Here is a 19,281-nt window from a genome sequence, read left to right as displayed (position 1 = left end):
TCCGGGTGGCTTACAATAATAAAAAGGGGAAAAAATGAAATGCAGGTAAAACAGTAGTAAAATAACAGCACAATAAAATAAACAATGATTAAGGAACACAACAGAATAATGTTTCAATATAAGCAAAAAAAAATGGATAGGGGGAAAGCAAACAACAAGGAGGGGAGGCGAAGTCTGCTATCAATCTAGCAGCCCCCTCTACTGTGGTTCCCATGCCAACCAGCAGGGCCAGGACTTCACACTGGGCATATTTTGCTTACCGTACCTTTGGGAGCAGGTGTCCAATAATACGCAAGCCTCTTGTAAAGCCTAATGTGTAAAGGAGGTCGAGATGTCTTCGGCTCTGGCTCCTCCGGTGGCCTTGGAATAGGGCCCAAATAGGTAAGGGAAGCGAGATGTTTCTGAGGCCACTCCTTGGAGTTTGGCAAAAAAGGAAGGAAAGCATCAGTATTAACAGAGTATGACAATGTATGAGCATTCCAACGCAGAAACAGACTGAAGAAACTGGTGGCCATAAAACAGATAAAGAGCGGTGACAGACAGCAAGATAGGAAATCACGGATAGGAAAAAGGCTATTTTCCCCATTCAGTTATTCCACTGGCTACTCTCCATTCTGATCTAGGGAATAAGGTCCTGAGGGGAGTGGTAGGGAGGGTAACATTAACCATCCCATTTTCTGTTTCTGCCCTTGCCAGCTATTTGCAACTGAATTATTTAGGTCATTTCCCACTGAAGGTCAGGGCTAGGCAACCTTGGCTCTTTTATGACTCCCAGAATGGCTCAGCTTGGAAACCTCTCCATTTCTCCTCAGCATGGCTGGCTCAGGAATTCTGGGGGTTGAAGTCCAGGAGTCATAAAAGAGCCAAGGTTGCCTAACCCTGGCATAGGTCAATCATAAGCCCTATCATGTTTCACAAGGAAGAGCAAGAACATGCAGTCTTTAAACACAGCATCATCCCCCCGCCCTGCCAGAGAAAGCAGGATATGAAACAGCAAAAGTTACATAGGAGTTCAAACAGTAAAATGGACTGTGGCTATGGCTACCTTTTTAATAAACCACATGTACTGATAAAACCATGGAACCTAGGTAAAAAATACATGGCCAAAAGCAGCAATGTTTTCATCTCAGAATTTCTGAATAAGAAATAGTGGCATGCAGAAACTTAATTTACTCTCCTGTTTCAATAAATGAAAGGATTTAAAGATTACACCCGTTTTAATACTGATCATAAAATTATGGAATGTAAGCACTGAAAAGTCCCTTAGAGATTATCCCTACTGTAGCATCCTCACAGATGTCCATTCTGTCTCCCCTTAAACATCGTCACTGATGGAGAATCCAGCACTTTTTTCATTATTAAAAAGCTCTTTCCATTTAGAAAATTTTCCTGAAATTCAACTGACATCTACTTTCTCATAATTGAATCTCACTGTTTCTTGCCCCCTCTTCTGGAATTATTCTAAGCAAATCCTTTCCATCTCCTACAGGAAGCTCTTCTGATTGTTGAAAATAGCTATCACATTTCCCTGCAAACTTCTCTTTTCCAGCTAAACATATTCCCAAGCTTTCCTCTTAATTTTTTTCCCCTTTCAAGCACCTTATCATGCTCCAGTCCAATATCCTATCTAAAATGAGACAGCCAGAATTGGACACAATATTTTATGTGTATCAAAGAAGAACAGAGAACAGTGGCTTCTCCCCTCTATCCTATGCACATATATTTTATTTTTCCTATTCAAATTAGGGCTTTGTATTTGTCCCTGCTGAAATTCACCTTGCTGGTTTTTGCTTGATGTTCTACCTTGTCAAGTTCCTCATGAATCTTGCTACGTACTAACTAACTCTTTAACTTTGTCTCATGTGCAAATTTGATAATCATGTTTTCTAATTTCTCATCCAAATAATGTATAAGTATATTAATAGCATTGGGTCTAGAAAAGAGCCTTGGGGTAAGCATGCCGCCCTCCAGCTTGACAAAAAGCCATTGGATAGGACTGTACGTCTAGCTCTGTATTTAGCTAAGGATAGCATAATCCAGTCCACATTTTGTCAACTTCTCTATTTCCCTTGTTGAATAGGATGGATATGAGTAATATATTTCTTTCCATGTCATAGCTACAAGCAAGCTGTGGATTCTGTGGTTTAAACCAAAGCAGGTAACATTTGTGATCCTTGGAGAATAGCTAGATTTCAGTGGCAGAATTGTTAACAATCAGCAATTCTGCTATTCGGAGATGGGGAATACATAATTACTATAATGTAAATTGTAGAATAGGCTTTCCTTCCCCAAAAATTCAGAACGGAAATTTTTGTCCATTCCTACAATTTGTCCAGTCCTACAATTATATGTGGGATGCGGTGGCTCAGTGGGTTAGGATGCTGAGCTTGTCGATCAGAAGGTCGGCAGTTTGGCGGGTCGAATCCCGAGTGCCGCATAACAGAGTGAGCGCCTGTTACTCGTCCCAGCTTCTGCCAACCTAGCAGTTCGAAAGCACGTAAAAATGCAAGTAGAAAAATAGGGACCACTACGGTGGGAAGGTAACAGCGTTCCGTGCGCCTTTGGCGTCTAGTCATGCCGGCCACATGACCACGGAGATGTCCTCGGACAAGCGGCTTTGAAACGGAGATGAGCACCGGCCCCTAGAGTCGGAAACGACTAGCACGCATGTGCGGGGGAAACTTTACCTTTACCTTTACCTTACAATTATATGTGACATTTTGTGTCCACCACAGCCTTCACCACAACTGTTAAATATTAATCCTAAACCATCGTAATCTAACCAAACCTTTTCCACCTTCTGCTCCCTGTTCATCATTCCAAACTACTATGGCTAGTAATTGCAGATATTGTTGTTCAAGATGAGAAGGGGCAGTGAACGAAGCGAGTACCAATTGGGGATAGATGATCTCCATCAGGTCTTTGAATCATGCCTATCACTCAAGTTGCAGCATTTCAAAAATATGGAATGTTTTATTTGTTAAGAAATCAGTAGAAGAGCATTGACAGAAAATATGTGTCTCCTTTACATTATAATCCTTCAATATTTGAGAACTTTAAAATTACAGCAATTAACCCTTGTGCTCAATTTGAGACTGGCTGGCTGTAAGAGGCAGATTATCAACAGTCCTCTACGCTCTATTTATAGGCATCAACTGAATAGGGTGGATTATTAGCATTACAAATGCCTCAAGAGAGGCACCGCACTAGAGGAAGACAGCAGAGTACAGTGGATTTTAATGGCTTTCACTGCATCACAGCATCCCTTTGCTGATTTCTCTTTGCTGATTTTACTCATAGTGCAGCAGTATTTTTTTTTTAGTTGCATTCCATGATTTTGTTTTATAAAAGGTCGTTGCTTCTGCCACTACCTGCTTGGCAAAATATACATCAAATGACTTCCTATCAGTTCCATCTTGAGTAGCAATTTTTAGATCTGTTTAAGGTACCTAAAATTATACAGTCACAAACAATCCAAGTAGGATCGTACGGCATGCACAAATGCAAGAAGCTGCCATCTAACAAGGATAACGAAATCTCAGACCTGTTATCAATTATCAGCAAAAACAAAATCCTTCTCAAAGGAGATACTGAGACTGAATCTGGAACCTTATTCTTCCCTCCCTCCATCAAATTTGGAAAACACACAACTCCTTCACAAAGGGGACTGTGGGTGGTGTATGCAGCCAAATATACGTTATAACATTGACCTGGATGCAATACTAGAACTGAATTTACATATGAGAAGATTCAGGACAAGGAAGTACTTCTTTATACAACAGATAACTGCACTATGGAAGCTGAAGCTGGAAGTTCCATAGTGCAGTTATCTGTTGCATACCATCACTACCACATTCAGCAATGATGAGTCAGGCTATGGGTGGGTTACTAGTACTAATACCTGTAACTCTTTCCTGAATCACAGAGTTTGTGTTAAATAGCTTCTAAGGGCTGGAGGGAGGAGGGGAGGGGAGGGAAGGGGAGAAGGAACAAATGTCCTGTTATCCATCGTTGTTATTGTTTAGCTGACAGAAGATTAGATGCACATAAAATGACTCTTTTTTAGTTTCCAATAATAATAACAACAACAACACCCCGTTTCCCCAAAAATAAGACATGGTCTTATTTATTTATTTATTTTTGCCTCCAAAAGAGGCACCAGGTTTTATTTTTCCCGGGGGGGGGGGAGTGTCTTTTCCATGGTCTCACCTTGCGGCACCGGCACCAACAGCCCCGTCCAGCTGGCCCACTTCTTCTGCGGTCGAAGGAAATGCCTCTGCAGCTGAGAATGGAGTTCCGCCTTGCATTTCACCATCAGAGGCCTTCTGGAAAGGCCTCTGTAGTTGAGAAGCCGTAGCCTCTGATGGTGAAATGCAGGCCGGGGGGGCGCCGCAAAAGAAGTGGGCCGGTGAGGCGAGGCAGGTGTCGATTCATGTGAGGCCTGGCTGCAACAGTAAGCGGGTGTGGGGTGCGTGAAGCAGCTCCACCACCCCCCACCAACGCAGCTTGAGTTTTAGGCATGTGCCTCACCCCAAAACTAGAGCTTATTTTGGGGATAGGGCTTATATTAGGCCCACCCCCCAAAATAAAAAAAAATATCTTACTTTCGGGGAAACACAGCAATATTAATAACAACAACAACAACAATAAAAATGGGTGATTGATACTAGAGTCCCTTTACCTTTAATGTGTTAAAAAAATGGGCTGCCTGGATTTTCAGAGGCCCAAGATACCAATATCTGGAACATAACAAAACAAAAAACGTGAAACTGAGATCTAAAGAAAGCAATTAGCATTTTTAACACATTTTTTATTTTAAAAACATTTGTTACACTTGTACACAATAATGAGACAATAAAAAAAGAATAGTGCAATTGGTTCTGGCTTCAGGCTAATGCAGATGTGGCTTAGTAAAATCTGGCTTGTCTAGAGGTCATCTGAATATAGCAGTCTAAACATGTCATACCCAGCCTAGTCCGCTGAACTACAGTACTTAATTGCATATTGCAGTATTTCTCAACCTTTAACTCCCAGAATTCCCCAGTCAGCTCTGCTGGCTGGGGGATTCTGGGAGTTGAAGTTCACAGATCTTAAAGTCGCCAATGTTGAGAATCACTGACATATTGCTATTTCTATACTAGTTGTACAGAATGAGGCTTTCCATCCTGCCTTTACTTCTTACTAAACAAGGGTACTGAGATGGTAACTTCCGGCTGCAGAAGCCATACAAGGTGTGTTCATATCTTAAAACTTTAATCAGCTTCTAAAAAGTGTAAGAGTTAAGAGAAGTTCAGGGGAAAAAAAGTATATTAAAATAGAACAAAAACAAAAAACAACAGTTTGAATATGTCTCTCTCAGAAGATTCACTTAATCACCCTGCATACAAATATGCAATGTCCTCACATCAATTCTAAAAGCAGCTTATTGTGCCTCTTTCCACATCTACCGGAAATCAAAAGTTATCACAGGCTAAACACAAGATAGCTCACTAGAAAAGAAGTACCTATTTCTTCAGAGGAGCCCTTAGGAGGAAAACAGTAGAGAACTGTACATCTCAGTCCTGGGAAAGAGATATCCATTTAGATAACCAGTACATACATGTAGAACTCTGTATGAGTTTCCATGTGACACCTATAGCCTCTCACTTATAACACTATACTATATTGTATGGGTGACTATATATCATTATCAATCCTGTCTGCTTCAAAAGTAGATAATTCTCCAGATGACCATGGATGATACCAGTGGATACCAGATGATTTTGTGATTACAGATACATAGCAGAAACCACAAATCCATTTCACGCAGTCCATGTCAGGTAGCTTTCTATGAATTTAGGCAGGCTCTTAGTAAAATGCTATCACTCAAACTATTTCTCAAGAGAGGGAAGAGCAGTGCCTTGAGAAGAAGGAATCAATAATCAGAGCTGCAGAGCTATGGCCAAGAAACTTACGGAATGGGAACCAGAGGTGATAGAAATCTTTCAGCTACTTAGGCTAGAATAGATTGGAAAGAATAAATTTGGAACAATGTCTCAATGGAAGTAACACACAGGAGAAAAGATAGACACAAATACAGGCTCCAGGCAAATATTTACTTACTTGCTGACTTTTGCTCCAGCATCTCTGTAAGACCCCCACCGTAGGCCGTTTACAGCAAATACTGGCTGTTCTTTGTTCCCCTTTCCATAAAGGAAAACACAAAAAGAGAAATCTTGTTTTATACAGAGGCAGCCAGACCTTTACATTACATTAATCTAGTGATACTAGCATCAACAGAATAAATATGTATGGCTTTTATGCAAATAAAAATACTGACCATTCTATGTTACCTTGACAAGTCCAATAGAAAAGACTGATAAATTATAATAAATTAATGCAAATAGGGTTTAGCTCCATCTTTGCAACTGGCTGCCATTTAATTTTGTGAGCAAAAAGCAACACAGATTACTTAGCAACTTTGCTTGATGTGCCTTGCTGAAATAAAAGGATTCTCTTCCTCTTCTTCCTCCTTCTTGCTCCTTCCCTTCCCTCTCAGGCTACTATTTTCACTGTATGAAGCAGGTAAGCTAAAGATACTACTAAAGCTTTGATTACAACTAAAAAATCAACCACACAGAATATAACAGAAAAAGTGGAACAATTAAATACAGTATCATGACAGAAGATTCAACTGATCAACAAACACAGTCAATGGAAAACCCAGAAAAGGGACTGACAATATGGAAATAGGAAAAGACTTTCTACATAAATTAGAAGGAACCTGAGGATCAAGAAGAAGAACAGACTGAAGAGAAGACAAACAATTCAGGACAACTACATCGAGATGGAAAAATAGAGAGACTATTTGTTAGTCCTCTCAAAAAAATGGTGACTGAATGGCTTTTTCTACGTCAAACAATATATATATATAACAATACAGGGAGATTTGTTTGATGACTCAAAAGCATGGACATGGAAGACAATTTGGCAAAGAAAGAAAGCTACAATAAGACTGAAGAAATTCGGGGTTTTGACTTACTCATGAGAATTAAAACAGAATATATTCAAATAGATAAGATGTGTACTTTGAATATTAGATACTGTTATTAGTAGAGATAAAGAAAACTTTAGTCATTTAAAACTTAGAAGTATAAATATTAACAGTTAAATTTGAATATTGATTTGCTTATAAAGGTCAAATGTAAAGGTAATTAAGATATATATAAACTAAAAACCTATTGATGAATGTAATAAATATGTTTTTGTAATAATAAAAAATTATTAGCTTAAATATGAGATAGTAGATATAAAGAGAAAAAGAGAGGAAATATTAAATGTTGAAATAAGAGAAATTTGGGTTATTAAATTTAAGATATTTACCAGAAAATAAGAATATTATATTGTATTATTAATTAGTTCATGTAGATGGTGAGAATTCAAGTAGATAAGACGTGTAGCCTGAACATTAGATCTTGTGATGAATTGTGATAAAGGGAATTGGGGTCATTTAAATCTGGAAATTATAAATATTAAACATTTAATTTAAACATTAATGGGAAATTAAAAAATGGGAAAAACTAACCAGGACATTGTCTAAAAAGATTGAATATAGGATATGTATAAACTAAAAATTATTGATAAATGTAAGAAAGTTATTTTTTATTTAATTGATATAATAAGAATTGTATTAATTTAAATATGAGACAGTAAATACTAAGAGGCAAAGAGAGGAAACATTTAATTTAATAGTTTGAGATCTGTACTAAACTTGTTTGTATGTTACTGAATTATTGACCAACCCAGCCACCATGTTGCTTTTCAAATATTTAAATGTAAAACTGGAAAATCAATAAAATTTTCTTTAAAAAAAAAGATAGCGAGATATGCTTCACAAAGTGAAATCCTTGTGTGTTTTGGCAGTGGACAAAGTTATCTGCACCAATAACCAAAAAATTAAAAGCAGAATTGCCTAACTAAATAATCAATCAAATACCTTATGCTGTCTATGTGAAGGCAACTGTATTTTTCATATCTATATCTATCTATCTATCTATCTATCTATCTATCTATCTATCTATCTATCTATCTATCTATCTATCTATCTATCTATCTATCTATCTATCTATCTATCTATCTATCAAATTTGCATTATAATAGTATGTTAAGCATCCCTTAATAATTCCTTTGCAATATATTTCTTTTGTAGACCTTAAAAAAGCCATTTTATATTTCCTGGCTCTATCAAAACAAGTAATCACAATGGCATATGATCCAAAATAAGAATTTGCAGGTGTAGAAACAAAATAACTTTTCAAAAATATAACATTTGCAAATGAAATATTGCTACCTTGATCTGCAATACATCAAGTTGAACTCTCTCTCCTCTCAGTATGGACAATGTGGCATCAGTGATACATCTTAAGGAAAAAAAATAGAGAATAATATAGAAGTCAAGCAATAGTGTATAGTCCTTACACATATTAAAATCTATCTCCAGTTAAAACATCTTCTATAGCATTTCTGGAAAAGTGTTATGCTGAAAAGTTTGCTATCAGTGTTGATGGCCTTAGGCTCAAGTGATTGTCAGCCAAGCCTGATATAATTAGCATCTCCTAACCTAGTAACTTCTAGAATTGTCTGCTAATATATTTGAACAAACAAGCAAACAAATAAAGGTGTTGGAACTTAACACTTACCATTATGTGGTATGTAGGGACTGCAATGCTCTTTAGAAGGCCAGATCCTGAAGCTAAAACTCAAATACTTTGGCCACCTAATGAGAAGGAAGGACTCACTGGAGAAGAGCCTAATGCTGGGAAAGATCGAGGGCAATAGAAGAAGGGGACGACAGAGAATGAGGTGGCTGGATGGAGTCACTGAAGCAGTAGGTGTGAGCTTAAATGGACTCCAGAAGATGGTAGAAGACAGGAAGGCCTGGAGGAATGTTGTCCATAGGGTCGCGATGGGTCGGACACGACTTCGCAGCTAACAACAACAACAGGGACTGCAAACTTTCCAGTTTTGCAAAATAGTTTGGTGAACTTCAATACCTTGAACTTCAGTATCATTCTGGAATGTTTGAAAGGATTGGGAATTGGAGACTGCTTCTTTCTTGAGTCTAACTGGACTTACGTTAGCACTGTTTCTGTAGATGTCCATGAAGATTCTCAGTAATCAAAGTCATGGTTGTCCCAAAGGTGCTTTTTTCCTTTCTTGTTTTTCCTTTGAAGGTGTTTCGCTTCTCATCCAAAAAGCTTCTTCGGTTCTGACTGGATGGTGGGGAATGGCAGGATTTATACCCCCTGCAGACAGCTGGCCATTTGCATTTTTTTAGCAAGTCGTTTAAGCCCCATTTGCACTATTCAGGTGACTCTGACAACACAGGTAAGCCTCCAGGAGCTTCAACAACTGATTAAAAGAATGCAAATGACCAGCTATCTGCAAGGAGTACAAATCCTGCCATTTCCCACCATCCAGTCAGAGCTGAAGAAGCTTCTTGGATGAGAAGTAAAATGTCTTCAAAGAAAAAAATAAGAAAGTCCAGTTGCCTTGTGAAAAAAGCACCTTTGGAACTATTTCTCTAGGCATCTTCATTGGCATCTTATTTTCCAAAATTCAAAAAAACCAAGGACAACCTCGTGATCAACACAAAGGGAAGGCTTTAAGAGGCCTTGATGCTTTCCTATTCTAAACATTAGTAGGCTCCAGACAGAAATACCCTCCAATTGCTGGGAAAACCGTCAAACCCAAAGCCTGGTGTGGACCAATTTAGTTGCTCTTTTCTTGTAATGGTATGTGGGAATGACCTTGAGGGACAAGAGGAAGAGTCAAAACCAGACAATGGTCAGACAAGCAGCAGTTGAGTCAGTAGAAAAAAAAATAGGTCTGTGGCAAATGTCTCAGAAGTTGACCCTCCCTAGTTTCTTGGATTACAAAGGTGGTGAGAAATATACTTTCAGACTTGCAAATTTCTGTTAATGTAACATTACAATAAAGCAGAGGTAGTGTATTTAAGAAGAGCCTAATGCTGGGAAAGATTGAGGGCAAGAGAAGAAGGGGACGACAGAGAATGAGGTGGCTGGATGGAGTTACTGAAGCAGTAGGCGTGAGCTTAAATGGACTCCAGAAGATGGTAGAGGACAGGAAAGCCTGGAGGAACATTGTCCATAGGGTCGCAATGGGTCGGACACGACTTCGCAACTAACAACAACAAGAAGTGTATTTAAGGTGTGCTTCTTGTCTGGGCTATCTTGCAAGGCTGACATGTCTCCATATTTGTGGCATCAGCCAACCCCAGTCACCCAGAAGTGGCCTGTATCTTTTTCCCACCATTGGACCATGACCATGTCAAAACTGAGTTGCTCTGACATTTAAACCAAACTTAATGTTTTTCCCCCCAATCCCCAACACATTGGGCCTGTGATTATTTGGACAAGCCCATGGTTGCTCTGGTGGCTGCCTTGAAATCCTGAACAGGGTAGAACAACGGCTAATGACCCTCTTTTACCGGTCTACTATAGAGAGCGTCCTCTCGTACTGTATTGTGGTTTGGTATGCTGGTCTGACAGCCACGGATAGGAAAGCATTACAGAGGGTGGTAAGCACAGCACAAGATATTGTGGGCTGTCCCCTGACACCACTGGATAACATTGCCAGGGCTCGCTGCCTTGGAAGAGTGAGGAAAATTCTCAGGGATGACTCACACCCTGGACGGTATCTCTTTACTCTCCTACCATCGGGTAGGAGATATAGGTGTATAGCCAGCCTTACCAACAAGCTGAAGAACAGCTTTTATCCATGGGCTGTTAGGCTTTTGAATGGGAAATAATTTTATAAACTTTATGCATGATTGACTTGCAAGGCCGGTGTGTTGTGCAATTAGCTCACACGGTGTAATAAGATGGAGGGTTTATGTCACTGTAAGTTGGGGGTGGGGGCATGAAGGGAGGCTCAGCCAATCTCAATGTATACATGGTTGTACTTTGACAATAAAGGTTCATTCATTCAACTTTCTCACAACAATTCTAGGGACAGCAGATTGAAATCACCCAACCAATCAGCCTAGGTGCCTCAGCTGTCAATCCAGAGGTGAGATTGAACAGTTAGGCAGGGATGCCACTATGCAGCTGAAAGGACCAGACAACACAAGGATCTCCAGCTTGTTCTAAGTCTTCCCAATCTAACATCAGATCATCTGAGTCTAAGTGTCTGTCAGGGTTGCCTGATAGAGAAGAATCATTCTTCTACACCAGGGGTAGGCAACCTCGGCTCTTTTATGACTAGCTTAGCTGACTCAGGAATTCTGGGAGTTGAAGTCCATGAGTCATAAAAGAGCTGAGGTTGCCTACCCCTGTCCTACACTGACATCTTGGAGTTGAGGCTGATGGAAATCAGGTGGATCTTTTTCAGACATCTCCCTCCATCTTTATTCACTTATGTCAGTAATACCCTCTTTATCCCTAATCAAATCATGAATGACATCAGCCTTATTACAAAAAGAAGTGGCATTAACTTGAGGAGGGCTTCAGCAAGACCACCAAGCTGGGATCAGAGTGATGGAAGGGGTGGATTGGTTTTGTAAAACATGCCAAGCAAAAACCAAATAAAGTGCATTATCACTTAGTGTGATCTTCGTAATAGATTTTAAGCTGTTCAGATGGAGATTTGTATCTTCATTAAGCAACAGATAGGAACGCTTTCAGAGCAACCGATTTCATAATATTGCTAGAAAAGTAACAGAGTCCATATACTGTATCTGCAAAACACTTTTTAAAATACAAATAGATTAAAAATGAAATATACTGTTTTAAGTACTGAAAAAGTAAATGGACTTTCAATCAATGAATTCATACTTACTGGACTTGGTTATCATTCTTAGTATAAAGTATATGACTTAAAGTGCTGCTCTTTCCAAGAGGAATGAATCCAATGGGAATTTTACTGAAAGCTGCCTGGGAACAAGAACAAAACAAGTCGCATCAACTTAATTCAACTCCCATTTTTCACGGAGCACAATTTTGCTAAATATCATCTCCCCCTCCTCCACTTTTTCTCCATGGAATGGAACAGGCAGGCACTTCCTGAGAGACTGTAGGAAAGAATGGCTCAGAATAATGGATTATTTTGACAGCCCTCCAAGTGTTAATTGGTTCCAAAGCACGCTTTGGTAATCATTAGGCGCATTGTTATGAAAAGCTGGCACACAGGCCCTAATCAACGTATGATTCCATTAGGAACCAGCTATCGATAATAAAGTGGAAGGTAGCATCTGGGCCATAGAGGAAACATTTATGCCTTGTTGGTATCCAAGCAAAGTAGAGACAGAAATAAACACTGTAATTCAAAGCATCTTTCCCAGTAAAAAGAAAGTTCAGCAGCCCCCTGGCAATCAAACTGGTTGAACATGAATATACAATTAACCAACTCTTTTTAAACACATAGATTTACAAATGGTCCTTTATCTCTGCCAACTGGAGAAGAGGGAAAGAACAGAAGGGGACACAGTATGGATACAGAAGTGATTTGATTAAAAAGAAAAGAAAAGAAAAAAAATCACATGATGAGTCATGGCTTAGAATTTGAAGTTTCAAATGCAGTCCCGATTTCTCTGGATATACAGGTAGTCCTCAAATTATGACCACAATAGAGCCCAAAATTTATAGTGCTAAGTGAGAAATTTGTTAAGTGAGTTTTGTCCCATTTTATGACTTTTCTTGCCACATTTGTTAAGTGGATCACTGCAGTTGTTAGTAACACGCTTGTTAAGTGAATCTGGCTTCCCCGTTGACTTTGCTTGTCAGAAAGTTGCCAAAGGGGATCACATGACAACTGTCATAAATACGAGTCAGTGGTGAAGCATCTAAATTTTTGATAATTTGACTGTGGGATGCTGCAGTGGTCGTAAGTGTGAAAAATGGTTATAAGTCGCTTTTTTCAATGCTGTTGTAACTTCGAACGGTTACTAAATGAACTGTTGTAAGTCCCCTTACAGTATCATAAGTTGTGCTCTTTGAAGAGTTATAGCAAATCAAGTTTAATAACCAGGTAACCATAGTATCCTGAGTCTCTGCAGATTATTGCAGCTTGTGTCACCCTTTCTCAAAAATCTAATTTATTTCATTATGGTTTTTCATGATTTCTGCCTACACATTTTTCTATTATTAAGTTCTCTACTGCAGTCCCCTTCCTCAATTGACTTTCTCCTCCTACCTCACAACAGGGGAGTCTGGATTTCTTGTCTTTCTGACCAGGGAGTTAATTAGACAGGATGTTACATGGGACTAGGATCTGCAGCATTTGCAGAATACCATTGCACAGAATAGTTTTGGGCTACACTGAAATAATATTGTGACATTTTACTATACAAGGTACAGTTGAAAAAAATGAGTGAATATTTATGAGAAATACTTTTAATGCCAACCCACTAAAAAAGAAAGTAAGATGTGCATTTGCTCAGCACCGGTAGAATGAAGAAACACCACTAGACAAAGAGATAATCAAGAAGATATTGGACTGGGCTGAAATGGACAGACTTACACTGAAGATCAAAGGGAAAGAAGATACAGAATATTTTCAAACATGGAATTTATTTCATCAAAATAAAAAAAAAGTGGTAGCGACTAAGAATGTAACTTGTATTATTAAGCAAACAAATTAACCCAGACAACATGATGTTTATTAAGCACTACTCAAATGTAATAATAGAAAATTAATAAAAAAAAATTGGAAAAAAAAGATGTGGAGGAAGTTCCTAAGCAGTGACAATGTACAATTTGGTACCTTCACAGAAATAGGAGAAAGGACAAGATACGTTTTCCAAGTGGCTGGGAAAGTGAGAAGAATATGTATCACCTCTATCATATAGCATCAAGAACATATAAGCACCAAACAAAATTAGCGTATTTTTCGGACCATAAGACGCACTTTTCCCCCCCCAAAGTGGGGGGGAAAACAAGGGTGCGTCTTATGGTCCGAAGGTGATCCGTATGGCCAGCCCCAACCTCCGCAAGTGAAAGCAAGGGAGATTGCAATTGGCTCCTGCAATCTCCCTGCGGCCCGGCTTTCTCTTGCAGAAGGCAGGCTGAAACGGAGCAAGGAATGCGAATCGCCCGATCTCGCGCTCCTGCGATCTCTGCTCGGTTTCAGCTTCTCTTTGCTACAAGAGAAAGCAGGCTGAAACAAAGCAAGGGAGATTCCCTCGCTCCGTTTCAGCCTGCTTTGTCTTGTAGCAAAGAGAAACTGAAACCGAGCAGAGGAGATCGCAGAAGAGCGAGATCGGGCGATTTGCATTCCTTGCTCCATTTCAGCCTGCCTTCTGCAAGAGAAAGCCGGGCCGCAGGGCTGCCTCCGTAGGTACTGCTCTAACGCGGAGAGGGAAGGACAAAGAGGGAGGGAAGGAAGAAAGAAGGAAAGAAGGAAGGGACAATGGGAGAGGGAGGGAGGGAGAGGGAGAAAGAGAAAGAGAAAAATAGAGAGAGAGAAAGGGAGAGAGAGAGAAGGAGAAAGAAAGGGAGGGAAACAGAGGAAGAGGGAGAAATAGAGGGAAAGAGAAAAATAGAGAGGGAGAGAAAGAGGGAGAGAGAGAAGGAGAAAGAAAGGGAGGGAAATAGAGGGAGAGAGAGAAAGAGGGAGAGAAAGAAAGGGAGAGAGAGACAAGGAGAAAGAAAGAGGGAGGGAAATAGAGGAAGAGGGAGAAATAGAGGGAAAGAGAAAAATAGAGAGGGAGAAGGAGAAAGAAAGGGAGGGAAACAGGGAGAGAGAGAAAGGGAGAAATAGAGGGAAAGAGAAAAATAGGGAAAGAAGGAAAGGGAGAGAGAGAAAGAAGGAGAGGAGAAAGAAAGAGGGAGGGGGAGAGAGGGAGAGAAAGAGAAGGAGAGAGAGAAATTAAATTAGTAACATGATTGTTAAGTGAATCTGGTTTCCCCGCTAACTTTGCTTGTCAGAAGGTTGCAAAAGGCAATCACATGACCCTGGAACAATGTGACCATCATAAATATGAATCGATTGCCAAGCATCCGAATGTAAATCACATGACCATGGGGATGCTGCAACGGTCATAAGTGTGAAAAATGGTCATAAGTCACTTTTTTCAGTGTCGTAACTTTGAATGGTCACTAAGTGAATCATTGTAAGTCGAGGACTACCTGTACTTTATAATTTTTTTCCTTTTTGGGGGGGGGGGTCAAGTTTTTGACACGTTGCTGGGTGACATTGCCTTGTCCTAAAAGTGGTACAATGGATGAAAAGGTTGAAAAGCCCTGTTTTAGTATACTGGTACTATTTGGTTCAGAATATTTTTTTTCTTGTTTTCCTGCTCTAAAAACTGGGTGCGTCTTATGGTCAGGTGCGTCTTATGGTCCGAAAAATACGGTAGTTTGTGCTGATGCGAACTCTGATCAAGCTTATTGAAATGATAATCCTCACTTTTTAAGATCATCCTATAATCTTTGGTAAATTAAAGCAGATACTAACTTGCACTAAGGCCATTAAAGCTACCTAATGAAGATTGGTTTATACCTTAAAAATGTTTTTTACTGCCACTTGAATCTCACTTTTGCATCATAATAACGCAATAGAAAGAATAGGATCTATCCAAAAGGATACCATGCTGCTTCTTAACATACCGTTCTCAAGACACAAAGAGTTGTTGTGTAATCCTGCCATTGATGGCAATCCAGACATACAAAGTAAATACTTCTCAAGTGTGAAACAGTGCTAGAGTGATAGAAACATATTCTCCGTCACTCTGTCACTGACCCGTTGTTTATTTATCCAAGAATGTTTTCACTGTGTAGGTAATGTGGAATAGATGGAAGGACTTCATAATGGTCTTTGGTAAGCTGCCACAACATAATTTATTTAATTATTTGTATCCTGCCTTTATTATTTTTACAAATAACTCAAAGTGGTGAACGTATCCAACATGCTATAACTTTGGGGCAGTTTTTTCCCCCCAACTATATTTTTTTTAAAAGAACTGAAATATGATTGTTTGCATCAATTCTAAAATATAATTTTTGTCTTTCCATTGATCATACCTCTACACAGCAATTTTTTAGTTCTAGTTGATAATGATCCCTTCAAATATTTGACTGAATCATTAAAATGCCTCCTCCTCTCTGTTGGGGGTGGGGGGGTGGGTAAAATTCTAGTAAAACATGGAATAAGTTACGTTAATACATAAGCTGAAATTCTTGATATAAAGCCATATATCCTCCAGTTTCTCGACTGATATTAGAAGTGGAAGTCACTCAGTAAGATTATTCCAATCCAGATTCCCTTAATATATATTCAGCATATAAGTTAAATTAGTGGAGAAGATACAGCCTTGTTACATTCCTTTGCCAACCTGGAACCATTTTGTTTTGCTATGATCTGCCTGTATGGTAGCTTCCTGTTCTGATTATAAGTTTCTCATGAGTACAACGAGATATTCTGTGATTCTGTTATATTTAGTTGAAGCTTATCAAAAACTGATCAACTTCAAAACAAAAGGCTAATTTTCCATAAGATAAATAGTTTCCACTTTGTTTCATTTCAAAGTGAAGATGATGGCTCATATAAAAGCAATGCTTCTGCACATAGAAATACTAGCATCTGGGCTCCATTTGTGTCTCCCTCACATGTGGAATGTAATTCTATGATAACAGCCTCCGCTTCCATCATTAAGAATCAGGAAGACAGGGGACAAATTTACCACTTCAGGTACAATTGATGAAAAACTAGATGAAACACCAAAAAATTAGTAGGGCTTACAATTTAATATTAACAAGTAATAATTACCGACTATAAAAATTACAGGATGGCTAGAATTTTGGAATTAAATTTGCACTAGAAAAATATACCTTACCTCATCTGTTCTTCGGAGGAGCCCAGTTATAACCTGAAAAGAGAGAAAAGGAAGGAAGGTGTCAACGCTGCTAACATTGAATGTTATTGCTTGACATGAGATGAAGAAGTAGCTATTTCATATGTTAAACTTGTGTATTGCTTTAAGACTTGTGTATTGTTTTAGTTTAAAATTGGTGGGAGGGAAGAGTAGGAATGCACTTTGAAGGCCATTTGTCTCTCTAAAGAAGATAAGACTTTGGCGGTTCTTCTAATGGAAGGGAAGCTGATTCTTTAAATTAATTGGAGAATATGATTAATGACAAAATTAGAAAGGTGGAGAATTGTGTTTAATTATATTGTGCAAGGGGCGGAGATTTCAGATTCCAGCTTCCTTCGAGCAAGCATTTGCCAGTGTATTAGGCTAATAAAGGACTTTTAAGGTAAACAATGCCTCAGAGTCACTTGAAAAGCCCATACGTCGGAAACTTGACAGAAGGAAGGAAGGAAGGAAGGAAGGAAGGAAGGAAGGAAGGAAGGAAGGAAGGAAGGAAGGAAGGAAGGAAGGACTTTACTTTGTATATTTTTTAAACACAAATATGCACACACATGAAGAAGAGTTTTTGAACATGTCTTGTGTACATGAGCCCATAGGTTGAGATAATCTGCATACTTAGAGAACAGATAATCTCTTCTAGTGATAACTTAAAAGTTTACAATCACCCAAAGCTTCCATATAACTTATGATCAAAAATTAAAAGTTTTTCTGTTTTCAATATAGATTAGGTGCTGGAGAAAAGATGGGTAGAAAAATTCTTACAGTACCTCTTGCACTGTTCCATCTCCACCTGCAATGATGATCATATCAGTGTTTTCCATCAGCTCCAACAACTTCTTTGCTTGCCCTTCATAATCTGTCTGAGTTAACAAGAAAGGTCACAGAAACACATTGCATTTAACGCTCTTCTGCTTCAAATGAAAAGCCATGCAATATATTCTTTATACAACCTTCACAATGCTAACTCCGAACAGTTTTAACAATTTCACCTTTTCCCTTCCTTTCGTTTTTAACAACCTCATCACCAGACTCAAGCCTTCCAAATGAATATATTCTGAAAGAGCCAAAATACCATTCTTAACCAATCTCAAAATACTTCGTAGCAGTTCTGAGGTGGGGGTGTATTCTGCTTCTTAAAGCAGAATTACCAAGTCTTCTGCCTGCATGTTGGGATAAATAACTGATACTCCAAAATACTATATTATATCTATCCTTAAAAATTAAAGACTTACCGTATATACTTGAGTATAAGCCGAATTTTCAGCCCACTTTTTGGGCTGAAAAAATCCACTTCGGCTTATACTCCAGTGAACAAAAAAAAAGAACTTACCGAGGACTTGCGCGCGGCCGAGGCTTCGGTGCTTCCGGGATCGCGCGCACCTCTCCCAAGCCGCCGCCGTCCGGAGACCTGCCGAAGTTTGGGGAGGTTTGGGGAGGTGCGCGCGCACCTCCCCAAACCTCCCCAAACGTCGGCAGGTCTCCGGACCTCCGCGCCCTGCCTGCCTGCTTCTTTCCGCTGCCTGGCTGCCCTACGATGTAACCCACTTCATGATAGAGTGCGACGCCTGCAAGGACTGGTTTCATGGCAGGTAACACAAAGCGGTCATTCTCGCCTTTCCCTCCCCCCTCGCCCGCCCGCTCGCTTTTTTTTTCCTCTCAAGCATCACTGGACTGGGCCAGGGAAATCAGAGAGAAGCTGGGCGTGCAGCGTCACGGCGACGGCTGGAAGCCTCGCCCAGCTAGAGACAGAGAGGAAGGAGGGAGGGAGGGAGGGAGGGCGCGCGCAGGCAGAGAGGGTTTGGTCAGGGTGGCGGCGGCGGCGGACACGGGGAGCTGAGGCGCCATCCGGTAGGTAGAGGCCGTTATGGGAAGGAGGTGGGAGAAGGGACGTGTGGGGGAAGTACGGGGGCCGTGTAAACGGAGTATGTGCGGCGCCGCGCGGGTCTGATAGAACTGGGCCGGCAACAGGTGCTTGTGAAGCGGCTGAGGGCTGGCTAGGAAGGGGGCGGCGGCAGCGGCGCTGGCGCTTTGCGGGTGGGACAAGGCTCTCGAGAGAGAACATGGTGGAGGCGGAACCGACCCCGCCGCTCCCTGCAGGGGAGAGAAGCCGGGCAAGCGCTGCTCCAGTCCTCGCTCTTCTTCCCTCTCCCAATTTTGCCTTCCTCTCCAAGATAAGTTCGAGCGGTAGGGGAAAGTTAGAGCCCCTTTCTGAGGCCGCCCCTTACTTGGGATTGTTGGGCGAGAAGGCGACGTGGGCATGGAGGAGGAAGTAAGTCGCGCTTTACTCGTCACTGCGGGGCGGGGAGAAAAAAAGTTCTTGCCGGCCGGACTTGGATGGCGGCAGCGGCATCAGCTGGGAGCCGCAGCCCCGCCTAGTCCGGCGGAGCTGAACCAGCTCAACACAAAGCGATCGG

The 19,281-nt window shown here is 40.3% G+C and overlaps 1 protein-coding gene across 2 annotated transcripts in view; it reads right to left on the bottom strand.

Annotated features, from left to right (window-relative positions):
• Positions 1-19,281, bottom strand: part of AGK (acylglycerol kinase) — a 56,895-nt gene that overhangs the window by 17,747 nt on the left and 19,867 nt on the right. For both annotated transcript variants that reach the window (XM_081330763.1, XM_081330762.1), the window contains exons 5-11: positions 17,635-17,727; positions 16,832-16,864; positions 11,839-11,933; positions 8,330-8,399; positions 6,103-6,182; positions 4,682-4,739; positions 266-413 (exon numbers count right to left, since the gene is read on the bottom strand). In XM_081330763.1, the coding sequence (XP_081186889.1) occupies positions 266-413; positions 4,682-4,739; positions 6,103-6,182; positions 8,330-8,399; positions 11,839-11,933; positions 16,832-16,864; positions 17,635-17,727 (577 nt within the window). The remainder of the gene's footprint in view (positions 1-265; positions 414-4,681; positions 4,740-6,102; positions 6,183-8,329; positions 8,400-11,838; positions 11,934-16,831; positions 16,865-17,634; positions 17,728-19,281) is intronic.

Source organism: Vipera berus (genome assembly GCF_964194415.1).
Source record: "Vipera berus genome assembly, chromosome: 6".
NCBI classification, from domain to species: Eukaryota; Metazoa; Chordata; class Lepidosauria; order Squamata; family Viperidae; genus Vipera; species Vipera berus.
Note: the sequence above shows the minus strand (reverse complement) of the source record. Positions and strands in the feature narration are given on the sequence as shown.